At 32.4% G+C, this 27,372-nt stretch overlaps 1 protein-coding gene across 6 annotated transcripts; it reads left to right on the top strand.

Annotated features, from left to right (window-relative positions):
• The first annotated feature begins 469 nt into the window (after nucleotides 1–469).
• LOC133181964 (opioid-binding protein/cell adhesion molecule-like) lies at nucleotides 470–27,002 on the top strand. Of its 6 annotated transcripts, none has more exons than XM_061316627.1 (11): nucleotides 470–1,165; nucleotides 6,016–6,060; nucleotides 10,832–10,941; nucleotides 14,849–15,053; nucleotides 16,666–16,818; nucleotides 17,303–17,380; nucleotides 19,267–19,335; nucleotides 20,317–20,445; nucleotides 22,408–22,695; nucleotides 23,811–24,029; nucleotides 25,697–27,002. In XM_061316627.1, the coding sequence occupies exons 1-11, from the start codon at nucleotides 1,099–1,101 to the stop codon at nucleotides 25,822–25,824; spliced, it is 1,491 nt and encodes a 496-aa protein (XP_061172611.1). In that variant the 5' UTR covers nucleotides 470–1,098; the 3' UTR covers nucleotides 25,825–27,002. The 6 variants fall into 6 exon arrangements, with proteins under 6 accessions (XP_061172611.1, XP_061172613.1, XP_061172610.1 ...); XM_061316629.1 differs by lacking the exon at nucleotides 14,849–15,053 and adding an exon at nucleotides 14,578–14,782 and having other exon boundaries at nucleotides 23,811–23,963; XM_061316626.1 differs by lacking the exon at nucleotides 14,849–15,053 and adding an exon at nucleotides 14,578–14,782.
• The last annotated feature ends 370 nt before the right edge of the window (nucleotides 27,003–27,372 follow it).

Genomic DNA, 27,372 nt, shown 5'->3' with positions numbered 1-27,372 from the left:
GCGCAGCGAGTCCAGTAGACCGACGTCTTGCAAAAATAAACTATAGTACAGCAGTATATAGTACGTTACGAACGATTTTCAGAGACCTTGAATATTACAACATAACTTACATATTTAACTAATGAAACCAATCCAATATAAACAGTTCACTGTTTTCTCTTTTAAAACACGTTCATTGTGTTCCATTGTAAAGGTACAATTTTCTATTGCTCCATGCATAATTTTTTTTCTCACATGACATGAATAGCCTCTTTCAAACTCTTTTGAATGCCCCTAATTGTAAGTCGATCAAATTAACATTTAACATCGAGAAGTGACAGATCTCTCAATTCAAAATATCCCAAAATCTATTAAAACAAATATTATAGCAATCATTGGTCCTACACGATTTATCAAATTCTCTTATAAGGAGAAGCGAGCAAATTGTTTGCAAACATGTCTATATCCTGTTGGTCAATGTGAGCATTGTGGATGGGTCGATGGTGGATATTTGATCTGTGACAGGTTCATCATTTTATCCTCCCTTCCGTCAACAGAAGACCAACAAAAGACAGCAGACGAACATAATAAAGACAGACGAGCGTTCCGGAAATGTTGATTACTAGGTCTGATTTACAGTTATGAACATTTACTAATAGCAGTCAATATTTGACTGTTTGTCAGGCGATGCGCTTCTTTCTTCTCCGCACGTGCCTCCGTTCCCACAGATTCACGAGAAAAAACGCGCTAGAAACTTGCAACTTGCGCGCACTTCCTGACAACCATCGATACAGCTCTGCTGAATTTTTTGTGAGATCACGCTCTGCACGTGCTTATATCTAGTGAAATTTGATTGCTGGTCATTACTATATCGGAGATTTCTAAGACAAGGCGGTCAATAGCAGAAGATTACAGGAGACACAGAACAGTATCCGGTTCATCAGTCGCTTTACTACTTCACCATGTTATATATCTACTTTGATATACTACTTTAAGAGAACATCTATAGTACTATAAAAACCTTGTCATATGAGTGAAAGGGTTTTTCGTGGAATAAAATGAGGACTTTATATTGACTAGCGTTAGTATGTGAGATAATAAATTTCTACAATCAAAAATATGGAAGTGTATGAAGTACTCAGATTCACCGAAATTGCATTTTGTTTTCTTGGAGTTCTTTGCAAAGGTCTGTATTCATTTTTACTTAATAATATTTTTCTGCATAAATATTTTTTTTTATATTTATTTAAAAAAAAAAACAAATTGTATTGAAAATCATGTTCAAAGACTATGTTTTTATACCAATGTAAGATAATTTTTTTCTGTCATTTTGATACTTTATTATACAGACGCTTGTAATGGATTTATCCATAAGTAACTTGCCAGCTGCATGGCTTTTGTCGGAAATTCTAGTATTAATTGGTAAAATTTACTAAAATTACGACTAAGCAGATATCAGCTGTCGTTTTTATGTTGGTATTCAAAGTTTAATCTACCCTTTGCAATCTACACGAGGTCTGGAATTTTTGTATCAATAATTATTTGACAGTAATACAACATAAAACCCTCTCTGTTTGTTTTAAGCCATGAATACCTTGCTTTTATTGCAAATATTACCATTTTTCATAGACAGTTTCCTAATTCTATCCAAGATTGATTTGATAAACCGTTAATCTCACAAATAACGAGTGATCGATCCAATCGTCTATTGTTTACTAATGTTTAAGTCTAAGTCCTCTTTTGCCGACTAAATACATAAGTGTATTGCTTTTTAATGTCCTGTTGGTAATTCTTAGTTTAAATTATACCAATTTCTATGGTTAAATTGATCAAAAACATTAATACTCATATTTAAGAAACATCTTATGAAGGTTTATTAGGTAATGAATAAGTACGAAATTCTATTTTTTACGCTCTTGTTTGTAATTTTATTTCTTCTTTTTTTAAAGTAGGTATGGCATTAATCTGCTTCATGTTCATTGTTTTTTATTATACTAATTTGCTATGGACTCTGTAGACTATAGCCCTTTCCATATTGTTTAATGCTCTAACGAGAAGTTTGAAAACTGCATATATATATATATATATATATATATATATATATATATATATATATATATATATATATATATATATATATATATATATATATATATATATATATATTTCACTTGATCTTGAATCATGTTACATCCGAGTAATCCGAGACAAAAGAGGCACCAATAAAAGAAATGTGCAATTGATCATTAATTTGTTTCAGTTTAACAATCTCCTATTCCGAGATAAATTGCTTCTGATTTACATTCTGTTTATTAAATTATTTATGCAGGACGAATCTGCTTTTTAAAGCATAAAGTAATTTTATCAAAACTTTTCTTCTTGGCAATCCTGAATTCAGAGAACAATATAGTCCTAAGCAGGCTCGATTGGTCCATTGGTCACTTAATGGATATATCGCAAACCAACACAAGCATATCTTGATTTGGAGACACACTGGCTCTGTCATTGAGTCATTTCTAAGATAACTTAGTAATAAGTTTTGGTCAATGGATTGTGATTAGCAATCGGAACGCTTTAGTTTGTCCACTGTACTTGATGAAGCTGCTCCTTCAAAGAATGGTTCAGCCAATGTGGTCAATGTTCCTGAGCTATGTCCGGAGATTTGTTTATGTGAACAGAAAAGATTCACTCGCGCTGTCTTCCAACTGTATGGATTTTTATTTACTTATAATGGTATATAAATTAAGCAAGTTACGATTCTTATGGTAGACATTTACGAACAGACTAGCGATGATCTCAATCTCTCTCATCATGATTACTTATAATATCCTTTAAAGACGTACACGTATACTAGTGTCTCAGTCTTCCACAAAGTTTAATGGATTGCCAGTTTTTAATTTACAAATAGGTTTTGTCCTTTTAAAGTGCCTTTATAATTTTAAAGCCACTTTTCAGGAAAGCTACTTTTAAAGTTCTTAAGTTCAGATAAATACCAAACTTAAGCAATAGATTTGCATAGGAATACAAATGATACTTAAAGGAGTAGAATATACCATATATAAACAAATAAATACTACAGTCAGTTTATATTCGAAAGATTCTGAAGAAAAATAAAATCGTTTAGAAATTTTAATTTTAGTTGTTTCTTACTTAGTGTGTCTTTGTTTTAATTGTATTCCAAAAATCTATGATGAATAAGCCCCAGTGGCGTGTAAAATTCCGATAATTAAACGATGTCTTAGTATTAGTTGTATGAAACCATCGTATTAAAATTTTGACTTAATATCTTAGCCGACATAACAGTATATTACATTACATTATATGACAATATATTACCTGCATTATATGGCAACAAATCTGTCCTTGCCCGATTTGAAAACCAAAAACATTTTTTTAAAGTTGTGTATATATTTTAATGATTGCAGAAAACAATTGCTTTTGAAGGAACAGTCATTTAATATTTTCAAGAAAAAAATATTGAATGGAGAAAAAGAATATTTTACATATATTTTCATGTCATATGGTTACATTCTCTAGGGTAGAGCCAAGATGCTTCCCTTTTATGCTAGGTTTGTAAGACCTCTCTCTCTCTCTATCTCTCTCTCTCTCTTATTATGATGCTTTATTCTATAACCCTGAGTGTTAAATTTATCAATGAACATTTAAAATCACCATGCAAAACTAACCTTTACACCATAGAAAAATCAGGCACCGCTTACTTTACACGATAGAAAAAATGGGCCGAAACAACTCGAATTATGTGGCCAATTTTTCACAATTTGGGCACTATCAAGATAATCACAGCTCTCAAAAACTGAAATTATAAATAATTCACAGTGATTGGAAGTGAACTTCAATATACATGCCTAATTTGTCAATTGTGGTATTATCACACATTTGTAATTCTGGCTTTCGAATATTTTATAGAAACCTACCTACTGGGCCAATTTACGAGGCATAAATTTTTAACAACGCAGAAACAATTTCTTAGTATCGTTTCCGTAATTTACGATTCACCGGACGTTATGCCAAAAATTCATGACGTGATGACTTCCTTTTTGTGTTTTCTGAAAAAATGTCTCGTGTGGAGTTTAAACGTGGTTTATGTGTATCTTTTTTTCCCTTATATGATACTATTATTAGGAGTTACAATTAACCTAATAATCGAGAATTTTATTGTTTTCTTTCATTCTCTGAGTTCTGGGGTGATATCTTCTGAGTATCATTTTATCCCCGAAACGCAACTTCTATATTCTTAGGTCACCGTATATCGAACACAAAAAATCAGCAATCGATTGCTTTTTAAAATGAAATGTGAAGGTGAAAACAATAATAGCTAAAGTGTATCCGTTTTGCGCTGGCAGTCCTGTCTTGGAGGTAGCTGAGATAATTTGCGAGGTGCTAGGAACTAGTAATCGACCAGAGCGTTTAAGAGAGATGTTTTTTCACGATTAGTTTTCAATTCCGTCGTTTTTACTTTCACCAATTTCCGAACCAGCACAAACTGTCAATTATGTGGTTAATTTGACGGCTCTCGGAACATAAGTTCTATTGTCCATCAATTATTATTTTGTCAGCCTCATTTTGGGTCTTTATCACCAATCCAACGCTTTTCCCCCCAGATTTTTTGATTCATGTGATTTCCCATTTAGAAGATACTCGACCATGTTTGCAAACAGTTTTAAAATATTTGGTATTCTTCCACATTAAATATCCGAGGTTTTTCAATAACTGCAAAATCTTTTCAAGCAAATACATTTCAGTGACATCCTATTGCAAATCGTTTGTAAGTAAATATAACCATTGACACCAACACTTGAAAATCGTTATAGAGGTGAGAATTATAACTGGTGTGCTGAAACATTCATTCAGTCATGACTGAAATTTTATGAAAAGCAAATATGTAATGATTACTTGTTCTTTATGGCTAATTTTGAATCCTTCGGATTGGTGATATTTATGTCTTACTGAGCTACAAACAATGTCTGACATGAAGAAATAATCCCTCCCTGCTTTAGTGCCTGGAGGGATTCTTATTTGACATTGGATTTTATTAACAAATGAACATCACCAAGTCTTCAAAGAGTGAATGTGCCTTTTTGTTCAGATGGTGAAAGAAAAATCAAGAAATTTGCGAGGTGTGAAAATAATTGTGTTCACATCGTCTTCAATTATCAAGTTTTTTCAGTCTCGTACTGGAGGCGCCATAGTCCACAAGTTCTAATGTAGAAAAGGTCGGGCGAGGCGGCTTCTAGTAGTTACTTATTGTTGCACCCAAGCGCGTGGTTAATCCACTAATTTGCACAAAACACGTCACGTTCCACCAAGAAATCGATCCAAATCCAATAGATATTTTTTTGTAACTCCATGTGAGGAGATTGAAAATATTCGATTTTTTTTCCCTTAATTTTGTTAACATTTTAATTATCTTGATGGCATGCGAATGGGAAAATGTTTACACCAATTAAGAAGAGATTTCTCCTGGCCGCCAATGTAGTTAGTGATGAAGAAGTCTTTTTCTGTTTATTATTTTGTCTGACAATCTGATTCTATAACAAGTTGGGAAGCCACAGAACCATATTGCTGTGTATTGGCAGACAGAGATAAGATTGAACTTTATAAATAAACAACGACTTCCAAACTGATTGTGCACATTTTCAGATTTTTTTCACCTTCATGATAAGTTGAAGTCCATAATATATTTTCTTGTACCTCCACAAAGACATATAACCACTAAAAGTTTCCATTAAAAAAAGCTTAAGTTAGTCTTCAAAGTTTATAAGATGTTCTCTAGCCTCTTATCTTTTCCTAAATACAATTATTATTTTAACGCATCCATTGAGGAGTTTATCTTTTGTGCAAGTTTTGTTGGATGGGAATCGACAGGAATGGGAATGTCTGTCCACACTTTTATCCATTCTGCGTTAGATGATTGGCCTTTTCTCAACTATACAGAACACAACATGACAACTCTGTCAGTATCCATTATTCATCATGAAAAATAAGAAATATTGACATATGTTAGTCCTATTTCAGGCTTCATTGCGCGGGAATCCACCACACGAATCTATGATATTAAAGGTACTTTAATCCTGGCACCTGCAACAGCGCAAAGCATGCGGCGTCCTTCAAAAATGCACCAATAAACTTTGGCGCCAATATTTTAAATTTTTTATAATTCGTTGAATGCGCATGCGTTAGTATAAAAAAAATATATGCGCACACAGCTTTTTCATAGCACACACTAGTAAACTGTTGCACACATATATACTTTTTCTCAGGGCACATTTCTCTATTTTTTTTTTAGACATTCTTCCTTAAATTATATAAAAAGGGTAGAAAATTATTGATGTTTTGTTTATGGTATTATATATTACTGTATTATTTAAATCAGCGTGCTAAATGCAATTCCAGGATTTTTTGCCAATGAAACGGTGTCCTTATGAATCTAATGGGATCCTGTGAAACAAAATCGTATGTACGTTTTAAAACAATGTACATTTATTATGTACATATTGTACACGTGTACAATGTACCTCATTGCTCTTTCGCCTACGCTTGAATATCCTTTCATTCAAAATTCAAATGAATGTTTCTTGTGCTTTACAAAGTGTGGTCATTAAATGCCAAATTACACCATGTCCCTTGACAAAGAATAAAGCCATGTTGCTTTTGCTGTTTGTAATTTGTGGTGACTATTGAGAAACAAAGTCTAATGATGTCAGAATTGTCGCTTTGTTTGCGTGCAGCCTTTTCCTCTATATACTGCAACTGTGTCTGAGGCAGAAATCGGTAAAACGGACAATCCTTTGTCAAAAACTTTGACAAGGAAAGAAACCTTTAAGTAAATATAAATTAGAAATAAAAAGAAATTGTCCTTAGGTTTTTTCTAAAACTCAAGGCTATAGTATTGTGATTTATGTTTGCTTCTTAACTTTAAACAGTTTGTTAACTATTAATTGTTTAAGAGAAAACTGTTATCTTTAATACCCTTTCAAGTTACATCTCCTGACTGCAAAAATGTCTTAAGTACGAATTGCATGCTTAAAGTTCGTAAATAATTATATAATTTGATATCCGACTTCTGCAAGTATTCCGCCGTTTTCTATACAAAGCCATTGATTTTCTAGAGCTTGCTTTGATACCTATACTAAGCTTCCTTTATGACTCACGACGTATAACACAATATAACACAATATAAGAAAAAGAAACAAAAGGCCGCACGCATTCTATACAATGTAGTTATTAGGAAATGACCTCGCAGAAAAATGGACGTGCACCATTCTTTCTACTTACTGTCTTTTCTAATGTTTTATTCACGAAATCCTGGATGACATTTTCTCTTATATTTGACCATAAACTGACTAATGTACCCCACAGACCGTTTCTTTAAGATGATTCTTGTAGTTTTGACATTAATTTGGTTCTGGCGTGCCTTCACACGATGCCTCTAATTTGTCTGATTTAGAATTGTTATTTAAGACCGATTGACAACCTCGGCTAAGAATTAAGCAACGTAAATCATATTTGTTCTTTTTGTTTATGTCTGTATAATCTAACAGACGAAAATTTACTTAGCGTGCAAATGTCTTGCTCAACATTTGCAGATTTTCCTGAGAAATTAGATCCAAGTTGGTTCTAAAAGCAGGAAAATCATAATGTCTGAGGATTATTATTTGTAACTAAGACACTTCCTAATTTTAAATTAGGCAGTGGAGATTTTACATCTCCCCAACTGGAATTTTAAAAAAAATGAATCCTTTTGAAAAAATTAGATTTTAGATTTAGATAATTTTAATTAAAATTAAATTTTAAAAAATCAAAAAAAAAAAAAAAAAAAAAAAAAAAAAAAAAATTAAAAAATAATAATTATACATATAATTTGATGTTTTAAAGAACATGATTACAGAAACTTTAACACTGAATAAGGTAAAATATTATCAGGAATCATGCCGCATTTCTGTTTACTATTTCTGTTTACTATAGATTTTCTAAAATCAGAAATGGTTGAATTATACGTCAGTATACAAGAATATATTAAGAGGTATCTCTGTTAACCTGCATTGCAGCTGAGCTCTATGGCAGAGATCAATGATCATGGTATAATTATCAGAAACGTAGACAAATGTCTGAATTACAAGGAGTAAAAATGTAATTGTCTCAAAAACAAATTAGTAATATGTTCAAAAAGAATAATGTCTCTAGTTACTATGGTACCATGATGAAGTGTATTGCACTTTTATATATTCTACCTGTTTTTAATTTAAATTTAAAGAAATTTCTTTATTTTTCTTTTTTATGAAAATGTAATGTAGCTGAGATAATATCATAATCAACATCACCAGTGTCATTTTTTATCTTCAAAATACAATTCGTTTTTCCTACTGTACAAATTTTGTATTTATTTACTGCCACCCAACAAGTTCTCAAAATTTACATTACAGTCGTCATGCAGGTATGTTACATAAATATAATAACAATATACTTCTGTTGATATAAGAATAAGAAAAAAAAACTTCATAAGAATATACATGTTTATTCACTGGATAAGTTATCAGTCACTAAAATACAGATTAATGATGGGTTGTTGTTGTTTTTTTTTTATATATATAATACTAATGATTGAAAATGAACAATTAAATATATCCACTGTATGTATGGTTTTGGTAAAGATTTAGATTTCAGAGTAGTAATCATTTTTATTCTTTTGACGTGAATCACAGGTTTTGTATCTTAATCTCCAGTTCATTTGAATGAATCAGTATGTTAATGATTCTACAAGATATCCACAAGATAATCACAGATGGCGCTTAACATAAAGCCGGATAATCCCATACTTGTTCATTCTGCATTAACAATTTGTTTTGAATAAGAGCCATTTCCGTGAAGTGAATGTTTAAGTCTGTCGGTTGATATTCCCCTGCTAAAGAATCTCCATTGATATGGAATAAATTTCTCAAGTTTAAATTCAAAGGAATTCTCGTGAGAATCAGAAAACCTAATGACTATTTGACTTTTTATTCAGAAGACGCTGTGACATGACACAGAAAGTGTTAGCAATATTCAATACGGCACCGATGACTTTTTCTCAATCTCCATTACAAATAGGATGAATCTTAAAATCGGAGCATTTTGGTTTCAGTGAAGATGATACGTGTTGCGTCTATTGTGGTTCATGAATTTTATTTTTCAAGAGATTTGGTAAAATGAAAATTATGAATGTCGTGTTGTTAAAAACACACCAACTTAATTACTTTCATGTGACTGGATTCCCTGAGTGATGTCATCAAGTGATCCCAGCCAATCCTAGTCGTCATAAAAGATGCGAACTTTTAAAAACAAAAATCTTAATGTTAGCAATTTAATCCTAAAAGAGAAACAATTTTTAAAACATTTGAGCGATTAACTTTTCTCCTTAGAAATAGATTAGGGTAAAACAAAGTATTTTGAATTTCAAAAGAAAAAAAAAACAACTGATTAGAATGTAGTAATAAAATACATCATTGGATCCCAAATGGTATTTTTATGGCTTGACATTTAGTCCACTTGAACCTTGTTCTATCTTTTGATGTAATTCTTCATCACTAGGTCTTCATAACCAGTTTATCTTGAAGCGCAGCCATCACTCGCCATTATGTCTTTCCCATCTGACATCTGCCTCTCTGTGACGCTTGCGGGCGTCTTTAAAGCGTTTGATTCCCTGATGGTCGATAACAAGTTATGGAACAACCATAAATGATCAGAGTTGTGTTGTCTGGATATTATCAACAATCCACGCGAGTATCTTTGGACTTTCCACTAGTTCTGTGTCAGTTTTATTGCATTAAGAACGATCAAGGTTCTCCAGTAAAAACACCTTTTTAGCGATCTTTGGAATTGTTCGCTTTTGACCGTATAATTTGTCCCGGAAATATTATCCAAAATTGTGTTTGTGTTTTACTTCTAGATAAGGGAAATTAATGAAATAAATATACTCATTGGAATAGAAACATTCTTAAAAGCAATAAAATTTAGTTCTGAAAGCATGCTTTACATCATTCCAAGTTATCAAAGAGTATCCTCATTTTCATTCCCTACGTTGAAAAGATCAACTCTATATTTGTGGTAAATGGAACTTCGGGGGGGGGGGTTACCCTTTTTATTCTCTTTTGAACAAACATACTACTATTTGTAAAAAAAAAAAGATTGCTAAACAACACTGTCCTTGCCTTAATCGACAATTTAATTCAATTTATTCCGTTCTCAGTTTCCTTAAGGAAGCTGGGGGGTCAACGAATTAACCATCAGATATAACTTAGTTTTTTTAGATCTGATATCTTAAGCTGTCAACTATCATTTGGCAAACAAAAATTTCATACATTTTAGTTTTAAAATTTGATCCTTTTTATATATCTTTATATGGAGCTCTTCTTCTAAAGGAGATCAATATAGTCTGAAAATGGCCACAACCACCCAGCCCTCTTAAGTGTCGTATCAATGATAGCAACTTCATGTATATACCTGGGTATACAATGATCCCTGCTTGAAAGATGTTTAAATTAAAAACCAAAATTTCGGTGTGTAAATTTTTCTCACTGTCATTTTAAGACAATCAAGTCCACTTAAACGACAGTTATGACTATGTCTGGTTGATTGTGAATGAACATTATACATAATAGAACTTTTTGGTTTTTTTAAAATCTTTTGGTCCCTTAAATCTTTTTGGGAAGATATATCTGGAACATTCATTTAAAACTTTGAAGCAGGTAAATAACACGATTGTAACACCTAAATCTTCGAAGAATTTCAAGTGTTGAATAAAATATGGTTTAAGATTTTGGAAATAAAATGTTTTTGATTTGTTGTTTACTAGATATAATGGCAGTAGAACCTAGCTTTGATGTGCCTATCGTCAACATAACCGTGGTTGCTGGTAAAACGGCTGTTCTTCCCTGTTCCATTGAGTCGTTAGGAGAATTCAAGGTGGGTTACATTACTTCATAAGGGGCTAGATTATTCATCTGTTTAAAGGATTTTTTGACGACTAAATATGTTGTAACATTTTTTTTTAACTCTGTACTTTAATACATATTCTTTTGGCTTAATTTTTTTTTCATTTTTTTTAAAAATGATTTGGGCTGATAAGTCTAATTCTGAGAAAAGATCACATAGAAATAAAAAGTGATTTTTTTCAGACAATCAACTATTTTGATGAACAGATAACTGGTCGTCTTGAAAAGTTCATATAACTTTTACAGGGACAAACAATAATTTATTTCAAAATGTAAACATTTACAATCTAAAGTGAAGAAAGATGGATTGACGTTACGAATAAAACATTAAACATACGAGTACTTTTAATTCAAGAGTGGGTTGACGTTGGTTTGACGTTGGTTTTGCACAATTTTCTGTCAAGCTATTGCTTTCTCTATTGTAGAATCACCTTGAGGAGAAGAATGTTGCAGGAATTCATTTACAATATAGCATTTCATTACATAAATTGACTAAAAGTGGAAGTAATACATCAATTAATGAAATAGTTTCCTGGTACAAGCCTTCTTGTGGGAATGCTTCTCATGAAAATGATACTAGTAGTTAAAAAATTACCAAGCTGTGCATGTTAATACATGGCTTCTATTTCAGTTTTCAAACCCATCACGAAATGTCGTTCTTTTCTGCGTGTGAAAACTGACATCGAAAAATTATTTGTCGACAATTTGAAATTTACAATCCTTAAAAGTGAAATTGATACAATATGGAGTCATTATTCTCTAAAATTCTGGATAAAAGCGTCAAGGCAAAATAGCACACAATGGCAAATTCAATGTAATTATGACGGTGTGCTAGACTATCGTTATTCTAAAACAGATTTTTAAAATTGAAAACTGCATTTACATATAATTTGTTGTCTGCACAGCTAAATTTTTGTTAAAAACCTTCTAATGCTTGTAAATTAAATACTTTTGTATATAAACACGCAGTAATGATTCATAGAACTAAAAAGAATTGCTTCATATATTTTCATCCAAACATCATGAAATAAAAATTGTTGGTTCTATTTTGATACTAATAATTGTTCTTTCTATTGCTAAAAATAATATATAAAAGAATATTGTGCCACCAAAGTGTCATTGTTGAGAGTTTGGTTTGAGGGTAAGTATGTAGTAAACCTGTCAACAAAAAAGTAAACGATTAGAAACAAAACGAAGATGTATTAGCTGTAAAGTAAATTGGTTAGCTATCGTAGCTGCAGAACTGTAGGTTATGGTTTTATATTTTAGTCTTTGATCGTCAAAGACTAAAATATAAAACCATAACGCTACAGTTCTGCAATTATTTTTCGTAGCTGCAGAACTGTAGCGTTATGGTTTTTTATTTTGGTTTTTGTTCGTCAAAGATTAAATATAAAACCATAACGCTACAGTTCTGCAGCTACGAAAAATAAGGCAATTTAAGGTGTTCATGTTTTAATTTTTGTTTTTACATCCAGTCAGATAATTGAAACATGAAAGATTAAAATCATTAGCAGGGAAATTTCTACGCTCACATTCACAAGATTTTACTTTGTTCAGTTGAGGATTTGAAGGATGAGGGTCTTTTTGTCTTTTTGCGGAATACTATGTCAAATATTTTGGGAAAAAAGTTTCAATGATAAGTACCTCAAATCCTTATTATATTCCAACTCTTTTGTTTGTGTGAGCTATTGAGGTGGATATTTTCTGTTATGGTATATTATCTCTCTTTTTAAATCCAGAATCCATTCTACAGAACCGTGCATGTTGAAGTATTTATTTCTTTTCTTGAAAAATCTTTGAGAAACCTTTGTATGGTGTCCGGATAGGGATATTTGCAAAAGGTCAACAGCTTCAGAAAAACACGCCGTGGCGCTAACACACAACACGCCGTCATGCGACGGCGTGTTGTGCAAACTTGTGTTAGCGTGACGACGTGTTGTTCAATGATATGTTAGCGCGATGGCGTGTTGTGTGTTAGCGCTAACACACAACACGCCGTCGCGCTATCACAAAGTTGTGTTAGCGAGTTGTGCGACAGAGTGTTGTGTAAAGTGTTAGCGCAACAGCGTGTTGTTTAAAAGCGTGTTAGCGCGACGGCGTGTTGTGTGTAAGTGCAATGGCGTGTTTTGTATAATTGTGGTAGCGTGATGGTGTGTTGTGCGATGACGTGTTTTTCTGAACACGCTGTTGAGCTTTTGCAAATGACCCTATCCGGACACCATACCTTTGTTTACTTTTAATAATTTGTTTCTGTTTAAACTTTTTTCCTCTCTCGTTTGAGCGAATCTCGACGCTACCATCACTTGTGATGCAGTCACAACAAATCGGACGTCATTTCTTAAAAGGGTCGCTATACTCTAATTTCAAAAAGAAAACAACATGGAAAGTAGTTTTCGTAATAAATTATTTGTAATATCGAAATGTAAACGCAACGCGTCGGCCATATTGCCAGATATTAATTCTCACCTGCCGGACATAGAAATATAGCCGGCAGTCACGAGTCGCATTTAAACCAATGTAAGTGTGACATTTCAATCCGATAGAAATTCCACCTTACAGATCTTGCAGTTAGTGGGGAACTCAAAAAAGTATACATTGTGTAATTAGAATACTTAGGTATCTGAGAAACCTGAGCGGAGTAGATAATCATTAGTACCATTTCTTTTGAAGTATAAGAATTTCGAAGTCTCCTCACAACTTGATTATAATAAATCATAATAATTATATATATCATCTCTCCTTTCTAAATCTCTTTGTGCATTCAGTGCTTATAAATACATGAACATAAGGTTTCCATTCAGACAGTTAAAATTTTTCCTCAACCTTTTTTTTCCCACTATTATTTTTTGCAGTTTAGCGAAATTTATTTTTGGTTCCTTTCGCAGTTTACAAAAAATCACGGTCAACTTTCTTCCTTTTACAGTTTACAGGTTTTCAGAATGTACTGTAAAAATTGTCATTTCTACCCACTTCTGAGGATAGTTTTTACGTAGAGTAAACGTATACGTACGTATATCAATCAGGGAGTTAGGAAGATTCTGGTCCCTGAGATCAGACCTAGATATATATTTCCAGAGACAAAGCCTGTGAGAAATATATATATTATCATATCATCAGTTTCAGAAAGAGGTGATATGGATTCAGAAATGTAGTGATCCGGAAAGTCGGATCACACTGTCACGTGACAGTGCGAAATCAACAGTAGAATTGAGTGATACACAGTTGGGTATATAACATTAGGTGTGATCAAGGAAACCAGAATCTATCTTACAAAAAGATATACCTTGTTTTATTATACTGATACAAAAACTTGAATCAAGGTTCCGCTCACTACGTTGCAAATTGACTGTTGAAAGCACATTTTTTGTCTTTCAACTAAGGTTAAGGTTGCAGTCTATCTATGTTGTAAGCTCCACCCACAATGTCTCTGATTGGTGTACATCAAACGTTGATCTTATGCCATGAAAATAAGATCTGCTTTTGGAGACGATAGTTAGACAAGTGAATTTTAGGGATTAAACAAACATTGAATTGCTTTCATAGAGTCAAAAATCAGTAAAGGCACAATAAAGTTCTTTTAAAGATAACTTCTGTGGTGTTGCAGGTGGTTTGGACGGATCAGTATTCCACTCTGCTGACTTTAGATGAAAAACGCATTATAGATGACGAACGCATGGTTTTAGACCGTCCTCACACAAAAGATTGGAATCTTTTACTCCATGACGTCAAATATGAAGATAAAGGGCGCTATACCTGTCAAATTAATACAATGCCAATCAAAACTAAAACCATAGAATTGATTGTTCTAGGTATGTTCTTTTATATACTTTATCTACAAGTCTTTCATTATCGTATGACATCATGTCTATTTTTAGGTGGTATGGACCGATCGGTGGTCCACATTGCTGACATATGGGGATCGTCGAATCATCAACGATGAAAGAATTTCGGTAGAAAGGCCCCGTCTGAGGGACTGGAATTTACTTATTCGTGAAGTACAATATACTGACCAGGGCAATTATGTATGTCAGATCAACACGTTGCCCATTAAAACAAATTCAGTCCTCCTGAACGTGTTGGGTAAGGCTGCGTGTACACTGCCCCCTGACCCATTAGAACTAACAGTGTGTGAATTATTTAACTTCATCTTAAAGCATTGCAATTATAGCTCGGAACTTGTGCAATTTTTCTATTTCATTATCTATGACGTTTAGGGTAATTTCCTAATGCAAACAGCCATAAAGCATTATGGTCGTTGCAGTCTGGAAGGGCAATGTTTCCAATGTGAGACTTATTTTTTAAAAATGCAAACTTAAAATAGGCAAACAGATCATACGATTTATAATTTCATAAATGCTCTTGGGGGAGGGGGTCTGGAGGTCTAAACTAAAAATATGATTTACATCGTGTTCCTACTACTCTCAAAATTATAGAGCACACATTATACTGCATCTTGTACAAGTTAAAAAAATTAAATCATGAAAAAATTGTAGAAAGTTTGGAAATGAGTAATTTACACACTGTCTAGAGGTCCTGCCCCTTCACAAATTATATGTTGTGTCCTGCACACCGATTGGATACCACTGTATCAAGAACCGCCCAACTCACACCCATAGCTTTAACCTCTGACGCAAGTTCTCAGTTCTCTCTTCTCTAAAGCTTGGCGCACAATAACGTCACTGTTACTAACAATAGAGGTAGACTTCACATTAACTCGGATGTCACACAACTAAGTTGTATAGTAAGACTTTTCTTGTAGCTAGTCTTCACCCATATGGAAACTTAACAGGACACTTTGGGTATTTAACACGTACATGGCTTTGCAGTTGCTTTTGCGTGCGCTAATGATATGCTTTATTCTTTCACATTTTTAATCACAGGACACGAAGATCAAATACGTATATATATATATATATATATATATATATATATATATATATATATATATATATATATATATATATATATATATATATATATATATGGCACTTTTTTTATTTGAAATTTGAACCAGAGTCTTATTCCAGTTATTCTGGTTAATGCAATTTTTTTTTTTCATTTCACGGAATAATACATAAGGAACATCTGCAAACTAGTTGAACTCTGCAGTAGTTGAGAGGTTTTCTCGTTTCTTTAATGGACTTGAATCTAATCTTGAAGTTTTTGGTCAAACCATTCACAGTTTTCTGTCAGTTAGACACAAAAACCCACGAAATAAATAAATAAAATGACTCGATGCTTTTTTTTTGTCTGTTCTTGTGTATGTGTTAATTGAATGTTTTGAAATGTACAATGAAGTACAAGAAATATTTTTTATCACTTTATGATGACTATTAGTTTTTAAGATGAGTACTTGTAGTTAAAATAACGATATATCGTAAACACATATTTATCACACTGTATGATTGTTTTTAGATCAACTATTCTCTGTATTGGCAATCTTTGTGTATGATGTACGTCACTATGTGCAAAATATACATATATGTACTTGTATATATTTAGTATTAACTTACAATATGATTTTTGTTTATTAAATATAACATTTACTTGAATTTGGTTCATCATCGTATTGACCTCTTTACAATATTGCAAATGCATACATATGGTTTGAATATTCAGTAAATATTGAAATGATTTTTTTTCCAAAGAAATCATAGAACTTTAATTAACAAATTTTGATCTGACTATTCAGTTCCGCCCGAAATTTTGGACTCTTCAAGTAGTGACATGACGGCAAAGGAAGGTGACACAGTGACCTTGACCTGTAATGTCACTGGTATCCCAAGGCCAACCGTGCAATGGTTTAGGAAGCCACATGCGGACAGTCGAGACCAACATAAAGAAAGTAAGTCTTTAATTTCTCTAGAATAATTTTAGTTTTGAAAAAAAAGTGTGAAGTAATTTGTCTTAGAAGGGGAAATCAACCGCTTCAGTGTTGCACTTGTTGAAATTAGAAGAGTATTTCCCATTTTCGTTTTTCCAAGAATGTTGTATATAGGCTTTGCAACATAGTACCTGTATACGATTTAGAGAGATTTATTCGAAAGTTGAATATAAGCATAAATGTATTTAATTAATCCATTATGTCTTGAATATTTATTTACTTTCTTAACGTTAACTTCCTCTGATTGTCAAGCCTTGGTGCAGATTTTATGTGAAAATATGTTTCTGTGTTTTTTTGAATTCGCACCCTATGTATGACATTACACATATTTTAGGTTTTGTATCGTTAAACTTAATATTTCATGCCTTTTAAGTTGCAAACAAGTTGTTCCCAGGGATCGTTGTGACTTAATTGCACTTAGAAAACTTTACACATTTGTAACTAGGAGTGAAGACGACTACCCACGGTCACTATGGTAACCAGCTGTCAGATGACCACTGCTTATACACAGTCAGTCATCGAGGTACATGTCTATGTCAGATGCGTGCGCATGCATAATCAAGCAGTGTACATACTGTGGACTATTTTTCATAGGGAAAATAAATACGAGACATCTATGAAAAATATTGATATAAACAGTTAACATTTCAATTTCCCCAAAAAATCCACAGCTATGACCATTGCTTGTTGCTTTCCACATCATCAATGTGAAATCACTAACTAGTTAGATCCTAACCCATATTTTATATTAAAAAACATCTGTGGGGATGAAATATAGTTTGTAGATTAATTAGTTTAAATAGTTTAGGCTGTGCAATTACAAATGTACGTATATTAATTCAAGAGCAAAGAGTAATTCTCTTACTAACATTGGGCATTCATGTCCTCTTACATATTATCACAAATATCTCTATGGTTTATTTAGAAAACAATTTAATTTAATAAATATATATTTTTTAAAATCACTTTTCTAAACTATGCACTTCTTTTAATGAACAAATTTTGGTATGGATTTTAACTTGAATAACATATGTTTTTGCACCATTTGCGAATTAACACATATCAAATCACCAAACATGTTTTTTTTTTTTTTTTTTTTGCTTAACAGATAATAACAAAATACTTGAAAATCACTTTTTAGCGATCTCTCTTTCTGTAAGATTTTGGAAAATGATTTTATCATCTGACAATCATTAAAAAAATTAAGAGCATGGGAATTCTATGAAACAACTTCCATATTTAATGACAGAGTTGAAACTTTATTGTGTGTAGGTTACCTACTGCATAGGGTTCGATCATAAGATTTTTTGTCATATACTGGTTTCAATTGTTACTAATACTATTTTTCAACTAAAAATATTTAATATTGGGGATTCCGTTTTTGGTAGCTGCAGATCTGTAGCTCGCTATTCTGAAAAAAAAAAAATTGGGATTGACGACAAGAGAGCTATAGTGCCACCCATTGAAAAAAGTATATATAGTATATATTTTATTATTTATTTACTATTTCCACAACAAAACTGTATGGACAAGTCATGCCACCCAAATTGGCTAAATAAATAGGCAAAATTTTCGATGGTCTCAATTTCAGGCCCGGGAGGGCTATTAAAAACGCTTTGGGGGAATGTTATGGTGTGGAAGTAGTCAAAGAGTATGTTATGAACACACGGTTACTAATATTTTGAGATAGCAGTTTCGATATACAGCGAAATAGATCGAGAAACAGTGCACTTTTTAAAACATGTACACACTTTTTTCAATGGGTGGCACTGTAGTTTTTTTTGGTCGTCCATCCCCTTTTCTTCTCAGACCAGCGAACTACAGATCTGCAGCTAATTTTTGGACAACTTTGGATATTAATACTCCAGTGATATTTTTGTTCAAAGAAGCTTTTTTTTTTAAATTTAAATATATACTGTAACTTTTACCCCAGTTAAGCTCATGAAATAATTCATTCAAGAAACAAAAACGTCAAATCAAAATTTGTAAAATTTAATCCAAACATAGAAGCACTTTACAGAAAAAAAGTTTTTGTTGTCATGGTTACAGAGAATACATTGACTTGTAGCTAACAAAATATGCTTTAGTGTTCAATAATAATTTCTTCCGTGATAATTTCTTATGTACCAAGATTTAAGTTTGAAGTTATTTTATATAAAGAAAAAACTGATTATTGATATCAGAACTATTCAAGAGCAACTTATCTTGTACAATGGGGTCGAGAAGGAATTTGACTTGTAAAAAAATAAAGTGAAGGGTAGAGTCTAATCAGTGTGACGGATACCCATAATTTTCTGATAATTCATGTAAAAAACCCCATAATTTCCATTCTTATTCCTCGATTTCTATAAGATATGTTGCCATAGTATGAGACACGTGATCTGACGTATTACCATATTTTTGTTACAGTGTTCGAAGTAGAGTTGACTTCCGCTCCGATAGCCACGGTTATCGGACATGATCCGGTGGTAAATAATGGTACACTCTATACTTCCTGTTTTGGAGTGTGGTTTCCGCACGATTTGCTTTTATTTCTGTCTTCCTCTACAGGTCAAAGCCTATGAATATGTCTCGTCTATCTCTTTCTCTCACTTTTCTGCTGTTTGCTTTAGAATAACAGTGTCTAATGGCAATAATAGATTTTTTTCACTATAATTTTCACTAAATAGAATATATCAAAAGTAACATCATATAAAACCTTAATTAATATACCAGTTTCAGATGCAAGTGCTAACTGTGTTTTTCTGTTAACAAGCCGTAGCAGAATACTTCTACAAACAAATAGATCTTCATTAACCATGTATAAATACGAAAAGTAATCTTGTCGACTTAACAATTTTCATAAAGAACATTTACTATATTCATTAAACAATAAATGTCAATGTATATTTATTTTTTGTGGGTTGCATTTTCCTCCTTTTAACGTGGCTTGCATTCCTGTGTTTTGTATTTGTATAGTGAAAGTTTCTTTCAAAGTTATTTGTAAGAAACGAAAATGGGAAAAGTAACGTACATACACCATCACGTTATCACTTTATTGTCTGTGTGCTACCAAAAAAAAGTATATAGCAATCGCCAAATCTTACTGCATTATAATTATAAACAATTGTCGTTTTCAATTCATGCATTTTATACTATCATAATCAGCTTTTTGCTTCCATAATCATGTGTAACAATGTATTCTTAAGATGTTTATAAGCAACTTTTTTTTATGAAGATGCTTTATTAAATTTTACCATTGGTATGTACTATATTTCAAAAATAAAAAGTCTCGAAGCTTACGTTTACTGGAATGGAAAAGACGAGAGTTCGATCATAAACTGAAAGATTTTTTTTTACATTCATTCATCATCGCCACTTCAATTATATCAATTCATCTTGAAAATATTCACTATTCAATATTACTAAGAACAATATTTCAAATAGAGTTGTACTTTAAAATAATGTCATTTCCTTCAGGGGTGGGGATTAACGGGGAGATCCTGATTATTCACAATGTATCCAGGTATTGTGATGGAATCTATGAGTGTGTGGCATTCAATGACGTCCCTCCAGCCGTGAACCGCGTTATGAGCGTTATGGTGGAATGTGAGTACAAGTTATGTGTGTTTTTTAGGGCTGTATGATACAATTTAGTGTAGATGGGAGTAAAAGATATTTAAAAACTAGAGTGTTCCAAGGAACATATGTGTCGCCTGCCTTGTCATTAAAGATGTAAATAAATCTAAGAGTGGTCTGCTTTTTATTTACTATTAGCATGATAGTTTATGCATTTGCCTGCAAAGAAAAAATGGCATCCATGGATTGTATAAGACCTCGATAGAATCTGACAATCAAAGAAAATATGGGTCCCTAACCTTCAAATGAATAATTAAATTGAAATTATTGAAATGACTATTAGTATTTATCATTTATTAATGCGTGTTTCCAACAATCCTCCAAAAGAGATTTCAGCCTTTCTTTACTGCAATTGTCAGTCTACACGATCCACTGTGGAATACTGATCCCGATGTATTTTCATATTATTTAAATATTAGTTTGTGTGGTAACTGAATATCATACAGTTTCAAAGTACAAAAGCCTGATCTCAGCAACATGTATATATGCTAATTATCAAAATCCTGACTCTTAAAAATCAAAAGTCATCAGTAAAATTAAACTTCCCGGGGTATTTTTTGCAAAGTAGGTCAAAGGTGAGGGTCAAGTGGATTGTAATGCTGGTATTTCTGATAATAGTTTTTGACAAATAGTGCAGTGCACATGGTTAATAGCTTAGACTTACCTCTTAAATGTAAAAAAATACCCTGTATATAACGACACTATGATATACCTCGTACAGTTGTCGAGATATAAGGTGTGACAGACTGACAGACAGACAGACGCTGGGTAAAGTGACCCCTAAGTGCCGCTCTGCTCTGCAGGCGACACAGATATATCATACACCGTTTAGTGGGAATAAATACCAATTTGTACGAACATTTTTAGCGTATAACTATATTAAAATTTGAATATATTTTTAATATCTATTTTTAAGCGTTAATAGATCTTAAGGTCAAGATCTAGTGAATGAAAGGTGCCCACAGATTTCTCAAATTTGAGATACACTTTCTTTTAATGATTCTTTACGAATATAGCTTGGTAGAATAAGGTGTATCCGGACATAGTTTTGGGGTAAACTCATCGAAAGCATATTATAAACTGCCCATTTTCAATGAAAAATGAAGAAAGTCTGGTATAAATATGGGAGTTTTTTCCATCTCAGACAAAGGAAATGTATCAATATTGCCTACAGTCTCTCAGAAAACGGTTTTTCATATCTTCTTGATCTCTACTTTGAAATGATATTAAACGGAATAAGGGTATCGGTGTTACATTTGGCATGATTTCAAATTTAATTCCATGAAAGTGCTTTATTTTCTACATAATTCTATTGAAGCCGTAAAGTACGGGAAAAATTTAGTTTAAATCAATTATGACGTCATAATGAATCTAGCACCAAGAAGAAAGTCTAATTTAGCTCATTTACTTGATCTTGACCTTAAGATCTTTACAGAATTAGAGTGCAACATGTATATTTGAGTTGTGGTTTTAAGAAATCGTTTAATGCATGGGATTTGTGACTGTATCAAATGTTTGAGTCAGTAAATATTTTCAATATAAGCTTTAAAAGTTGGCGAGTAAGTCTTTGGAGACTATATTCCTTGGATAACTGATTTTGTATCTCTTTCTAATATACCAAAATATATAAAATTATTGTCATCTTTTTGTTTCGTTTTGTTTTGTTTAGATCCTTTTTAAAATTGCCTTTAATGGTATAAACACCAAAAATTGTTACATCAGCAATTCAAGTTATTTCCAATAGGATTATAAAAGAAACACTATCCTCTGGTATCTTACCCAAATGCCTGGTAAGATACCTCATTTTTTGTGAGGAAACTTGTTAAAATAGCAATGATTCTTGGGATAAATTACATTTTAATGAGGAACGTTCGTCTGACCTTAAAGACTTCAGCATTTATAGAAGCCATTAACAAGGGATATTGTTTTAAGTTCCACCAGAAGTATGGCTGGACAACAGAAGACTGGGACAGTCCATTGGAAAGGAGACCATTTTAGAGTGCAAAGTCACCGCCTTCCCACAAGCAGTGTCAGCATGGCGCTTTCAAAATAACTTTCTCTCCAACTCGCACAAACACCGCATCGACATTTATCAAGATAAAGGCCATACTATCATTCTTAGTCTGCGAATCATAAACATTACAAAGGAAGATTTCGGGCAGTACTCCTGTTATGCTAGTAATGCTTTTGGTGAGGACGAGGAGGCAATGACCTTATATGGTAATAAATAATTCATTAACGAAGTATCCACCTCTTTTAAGACTCTCATCTGCATCAATTATTTAAATTCATGTGCTATTTTTATGAATTCCATGTGCTATTTTTATGAATTCCAGTATAATTCACAGAAGTGTCCTTTACTTCCTATTCTATTTTTTTCTTTTCACTATGCAATATAATTTTAGCAAAATTGTTTTTGAAGAAGTTTAAACGACGTGGTGCGTATAATTATGCATATGTAGCAAACATTGCAGGATCGGTGTATGTAAGAATAACCATGATCTTCTGTCTGTCCGTCCGTCAGTTCCACTTTGCATCTGAGTTTTAACTTTTTAATAGGCATTTTTAACAGGCACAAAATTTATGACTAGAGGGTGCATATAAACTTGATGCGAAGTCATTCGACAAGATCAAGGCCAAAGAGTTCCAAAGCTTGAAATTTATACGTACACCATAAGTTTGCTATGAGAAATAAGTAACTTAACACAAAGACTGCTTAAGACTTGCGGGTGTGTCTTACTCCTGGTTAATTGGTCAAAGGTAATGCTAAAAGATGTGTTAGTGTAGAGTATCTTCCGGGGTAAAAACCAGAGTAAATGCTCAAACGAAGTAAAAAGGAAGGTTGCTTATGACGGAGGGTATATAGCGTTCATATTCTGAGAAGGTCATTTCACAAGGTCACAGGATTTGAAAAGGAAAGATCTGTTTAACAGCTGTGATATACAAAGATTTCAGAAAATCGTACCTAAGGAAGTGGTTGCTTTTGTCTGGAGGAGTTGTCACGATCTTATGTCTGATTACGCTTGGAGACAGTTAAGGCTGCATGAAATGGCAATGTAAAATCTTTCAGTTTTAAATGCATATTTTTCAAATCCACTTGTTTTGAATGTGCTCAGTATGAATGTTTCTCCAGTAATACAGTTCTAGATTCAGTGTCATTCTAAAACTGATTTATATGAAGATTATCTAAGTTACATGTGTATTTAGTTAATCATTGTCATTCTTGCAGCATTGCAATTCACTGAACGTTGCGTAAATTTTAAAAATTATTCTTTTAAATTATTTAAAAATCTTACTCACAACAAAATGTATGAAATAGAAAATTGATTTTACAGAGTTCATTCCTGCCACCAAAGCAAAACCAGTGACCACAACACAAATCCCCTTATTTACGACAACAACATTAAGCAAGAGAAACAGGATAGCAAAGCCCTCAGAATACGACGACTTCATCCCATACAATCCAAACGGAAACGGACATAACCCGGGTAATGATACATTAAACGACGGACAACAAGTTGGAATTAAGTGTACCGGCGCCATTGTTAGAATTTGTACGTGAAATAAGCATGTTTTAGAGGGGTTTGGCGCATGTCTGATTTTTCAATTCCTTCCAGAAACAATTTTCTGATCTATCACTGTATCTGAAACTCATGGGAACTTTCATCCTTTTTTCCTTACTAATTATAATATATGAAACGTTGAGTAAAAATTTCGATGACTTTGGATTGTTTTCAAGATAACACATGTATTGGATTTTTGTAAATGTTCAACGACTGGAACCTTAATATTCTACAGCTCTTTGATAATAGACTTTTAGGAAAAAATATTTTTCTCCATAGAATATATAATTATTTTAAAGTTATCTATATGAAAACAAGATTTACACAGAAAAATTTACACTTCAAGAAATGAACCACATGAGTTTACGTGTTTGATAAGGGAGTGTTGGTTCGAGAGAGAGATGATCCTTCTTAAGGTCAGTATGTGATCATTAATCTCCATGTCCACTCATACCCGATAAGTTTAGGTTCGAAACTTGGGATAAATGCAGTGAATACTTTGAAGGAGGTAGGTTATTACTGCTTCTTTACCAGAAATAAGAGCATCTGGTACATTTGTATCTACCTGTATTTTTGCTGATGCCCTAAGCTAGACAGGATTGGGACAGTTACTGCAATATATAATAAAATATAGGTCACGATGCCTATATCTCTCAGTGCATGTGTGAACGAGAAACAAAGTCTGCTTAAGGTTCAACATCCCTCTGCTCACTCATAAAAAATCTTTTCTTAATGCTTATGATTTCCCAAAAGTAATACCATGTAATTTATAATTAAAATGCAAACATTCTCAGCATACTTTGCGGGGCAAAATTTGACAGAAATGGCCTTTAAATGTGACAATTTCGTAAAAGAATAATAGTAATTTATATCAGTTAGAGTTATCTCTCTTATCAGAGTATCGATGAACCTTAAACAATCTCTTGTGGTAAGATATTGGTCGATTTTGTCGTTAATACATACATGTATGATTATAGGAGTACTATTGCATGTATCCAATCGAGGGAAGAGAAGAATGTTCACAATATCAAAATGTAGCATTTTGTTAAACACCCCGAGCAAATATTTGGAAAAATTGCTTTTTTTTCAAGAAAACGGTGAATCATACTGTTGCTTAAGGTGTTTAACAGCGAGATATTTGCGAGTTTTTTTCCCCGACACATACAGTATCATACATATATACAAGGAACAAAGATGATGTCCCAAAAAGATTATCACTGTTTGAAAGTATCTGGGTATTTTTTCCCGTCGTTTTTGGCTGACATTGTTCATGTGAACCCTACCATAGCTCACACAGTGTAGTAATTTATCAAATTACTGTGATACAACTCTAATAAAAAAAGTGCAAAAAGTGTGGATAACAATTTAAGGCGCAATAAATTCAATTTACAGTTTATAATACAAAAATAAAAACTAGACTGTTTTGTGCGTTTTGTTATCAACATGATAGAGTGTTGATAAGGTCGAACTTATGATACAATATTATATATCAAATAACAGAATCATATAAATTATTTTAAAGTCTGAATAGATTTTAAGGGAAAATATGACGTCATAAAACGTGGCGACAATTTCAATGATTTTGCATAGACTGTATTAGATTTTTCCGTAAAATTTATACATTTATTTATAGATATCATTATATTTTTGGTTTTCAGGTGCACCATACTCCATGAGCAAAAGCAGCGCTGGGCAAACACATTTATATCACAACGGAAATTGGATCATTTTCATGATTGTTTCTTTAAATTTTGTTATTGACATTTTCAGTTTTGTGAAATTATGAGAATAAAACCCAGTTTGCATTTTAGCCTAGCAGTATTATTTCAATTATTTATGTCGAGTTTTTTACTCAGTCAATTTTGTACAGTATTTAGAAAGTTATTTTAGAAGAGTTGTAAGATGGATGCATGATTACTCTCTTTGTTAATTGAAAAATAACTGTTGAATGATACATTTGCTTTTCACGTCATGTAATTTTAATAAGATGGTATTGTTAGCTTGTTCTTATTAGCGGATTTGGAAGTCTTATCTATTATTCATGATTCCATATGTTAACAGAAAACATTTCAATTTTTGTCTGCATTTTTATCTCCAGGCCATGTGTTCCATTAAGGTCTTGACCCCTGTTTTCTTTTTTAATACCAATACTTTTTAAAAACATTTCGTTTATGATCATTCTGTGTAAATGTGCGAGAATTCGTTTTTCTTACTTTGATATTTGCACTTTTATTCATATTTTGTTTAATTAGAAATGCATGTATTTCCCAGGGTATTTAGTGATTTTGTAACAACTAAGATTTCCTTCACAAGAAAGAGCCGAGTAATCTAGGCTTGCGTTTATGATATTATTATTATGCTTTATTTTCATTTCTGCAATTATTTATATGAAGCACAGTTTATAGCGACTGTGTGATTTTATGTTAACTTTTTCTATACTTAAAATTCAGCTTTCAAGAAAGGTATTGAGAAAAGAAGGATGATTGAATGTAACAATTTTACCATATACGTCTACAGGACAGGAGTAAAAAATGCATTTAAACTGAGCAAAGATTTGCTGAATTCTTTTTAAAGGAAAAGTTGAAATAGTTATGTTTTAATAACCATGGAAAGTCAATCGATGAGTTACAAAATGTAATCTTTTTAAAAGTTTAAACCCTTCATACAGAATTTCTTTTTTTCCCTTACATTTCTGTACATATCTTTTGTCAGTTTTTATTAAGTTTTTAGAAGATTTATTCTTGTTCAGATGACACGTCATTTCAAATTATTGTTTCTCACCTGAATAAAAGTTAATTACATTCTGATGACCTTGAAGAATGAACTTGTAAAAGATGACAAATTTTTACACCATCCCTTGCTTGTATTTTCACTTTTTAGTACATAACAGCTTACAATCGAATATTATTTATAATTGTTCAGAAATGATTTTAATTTCTGATGACAATAAACTTATTTTTGTAATGTTTTCGTTCCGTTCTTTTTTCGATGGATCAGCGGTCATTTGATTGTAGCCGGAAGTAGCGCTTCTCTGATTCATTAAAATACTCGTAATAAAATTACCTCAACTGTGGCGATCTACCCAGATAAAGTTTTAGATAAAAATATAATTCAATTACAAGAAGAATAAATTAATAACAAGTATCTCAATGAATGAATGAATAGTTTATGAAAAAAAAGCAGGAATGTGGGGGACCTACAAAAGATGTGAGACTTATGAAAAAAAAAATAACAGTATCTATGTCCCCACGGGTCTTCTTTACTTTTGACAACGTTGGTATACAGTGTTCTAAACAGAAACGCTGAAGAAAAAAAGAAAGAGATAGCCATTAGG

The sequence above is a fragment of the Saccostrea echinata genome, unplaced genomic scaffold, assembly GCF_033153115.1.
Source record: "Saccostrea echinata isolate AGI-Se365-2 ecotype Australia unplaced genomic scaffold, CSIRO_AGI_Sech_v1 ptg000009l, whole genome shotgun sequence".
NCBI lineage: Eukaryota > Metazoa > Mollusca > Bivalvia > Ostreida > Ostreidae > Saccostrea > Saccostrea echinata.
The sequence above is the reverse complement of the archived record's forward strand: the minus strand, read 5'-3'. Positions and strand labels throughout refer to the sequence as shown.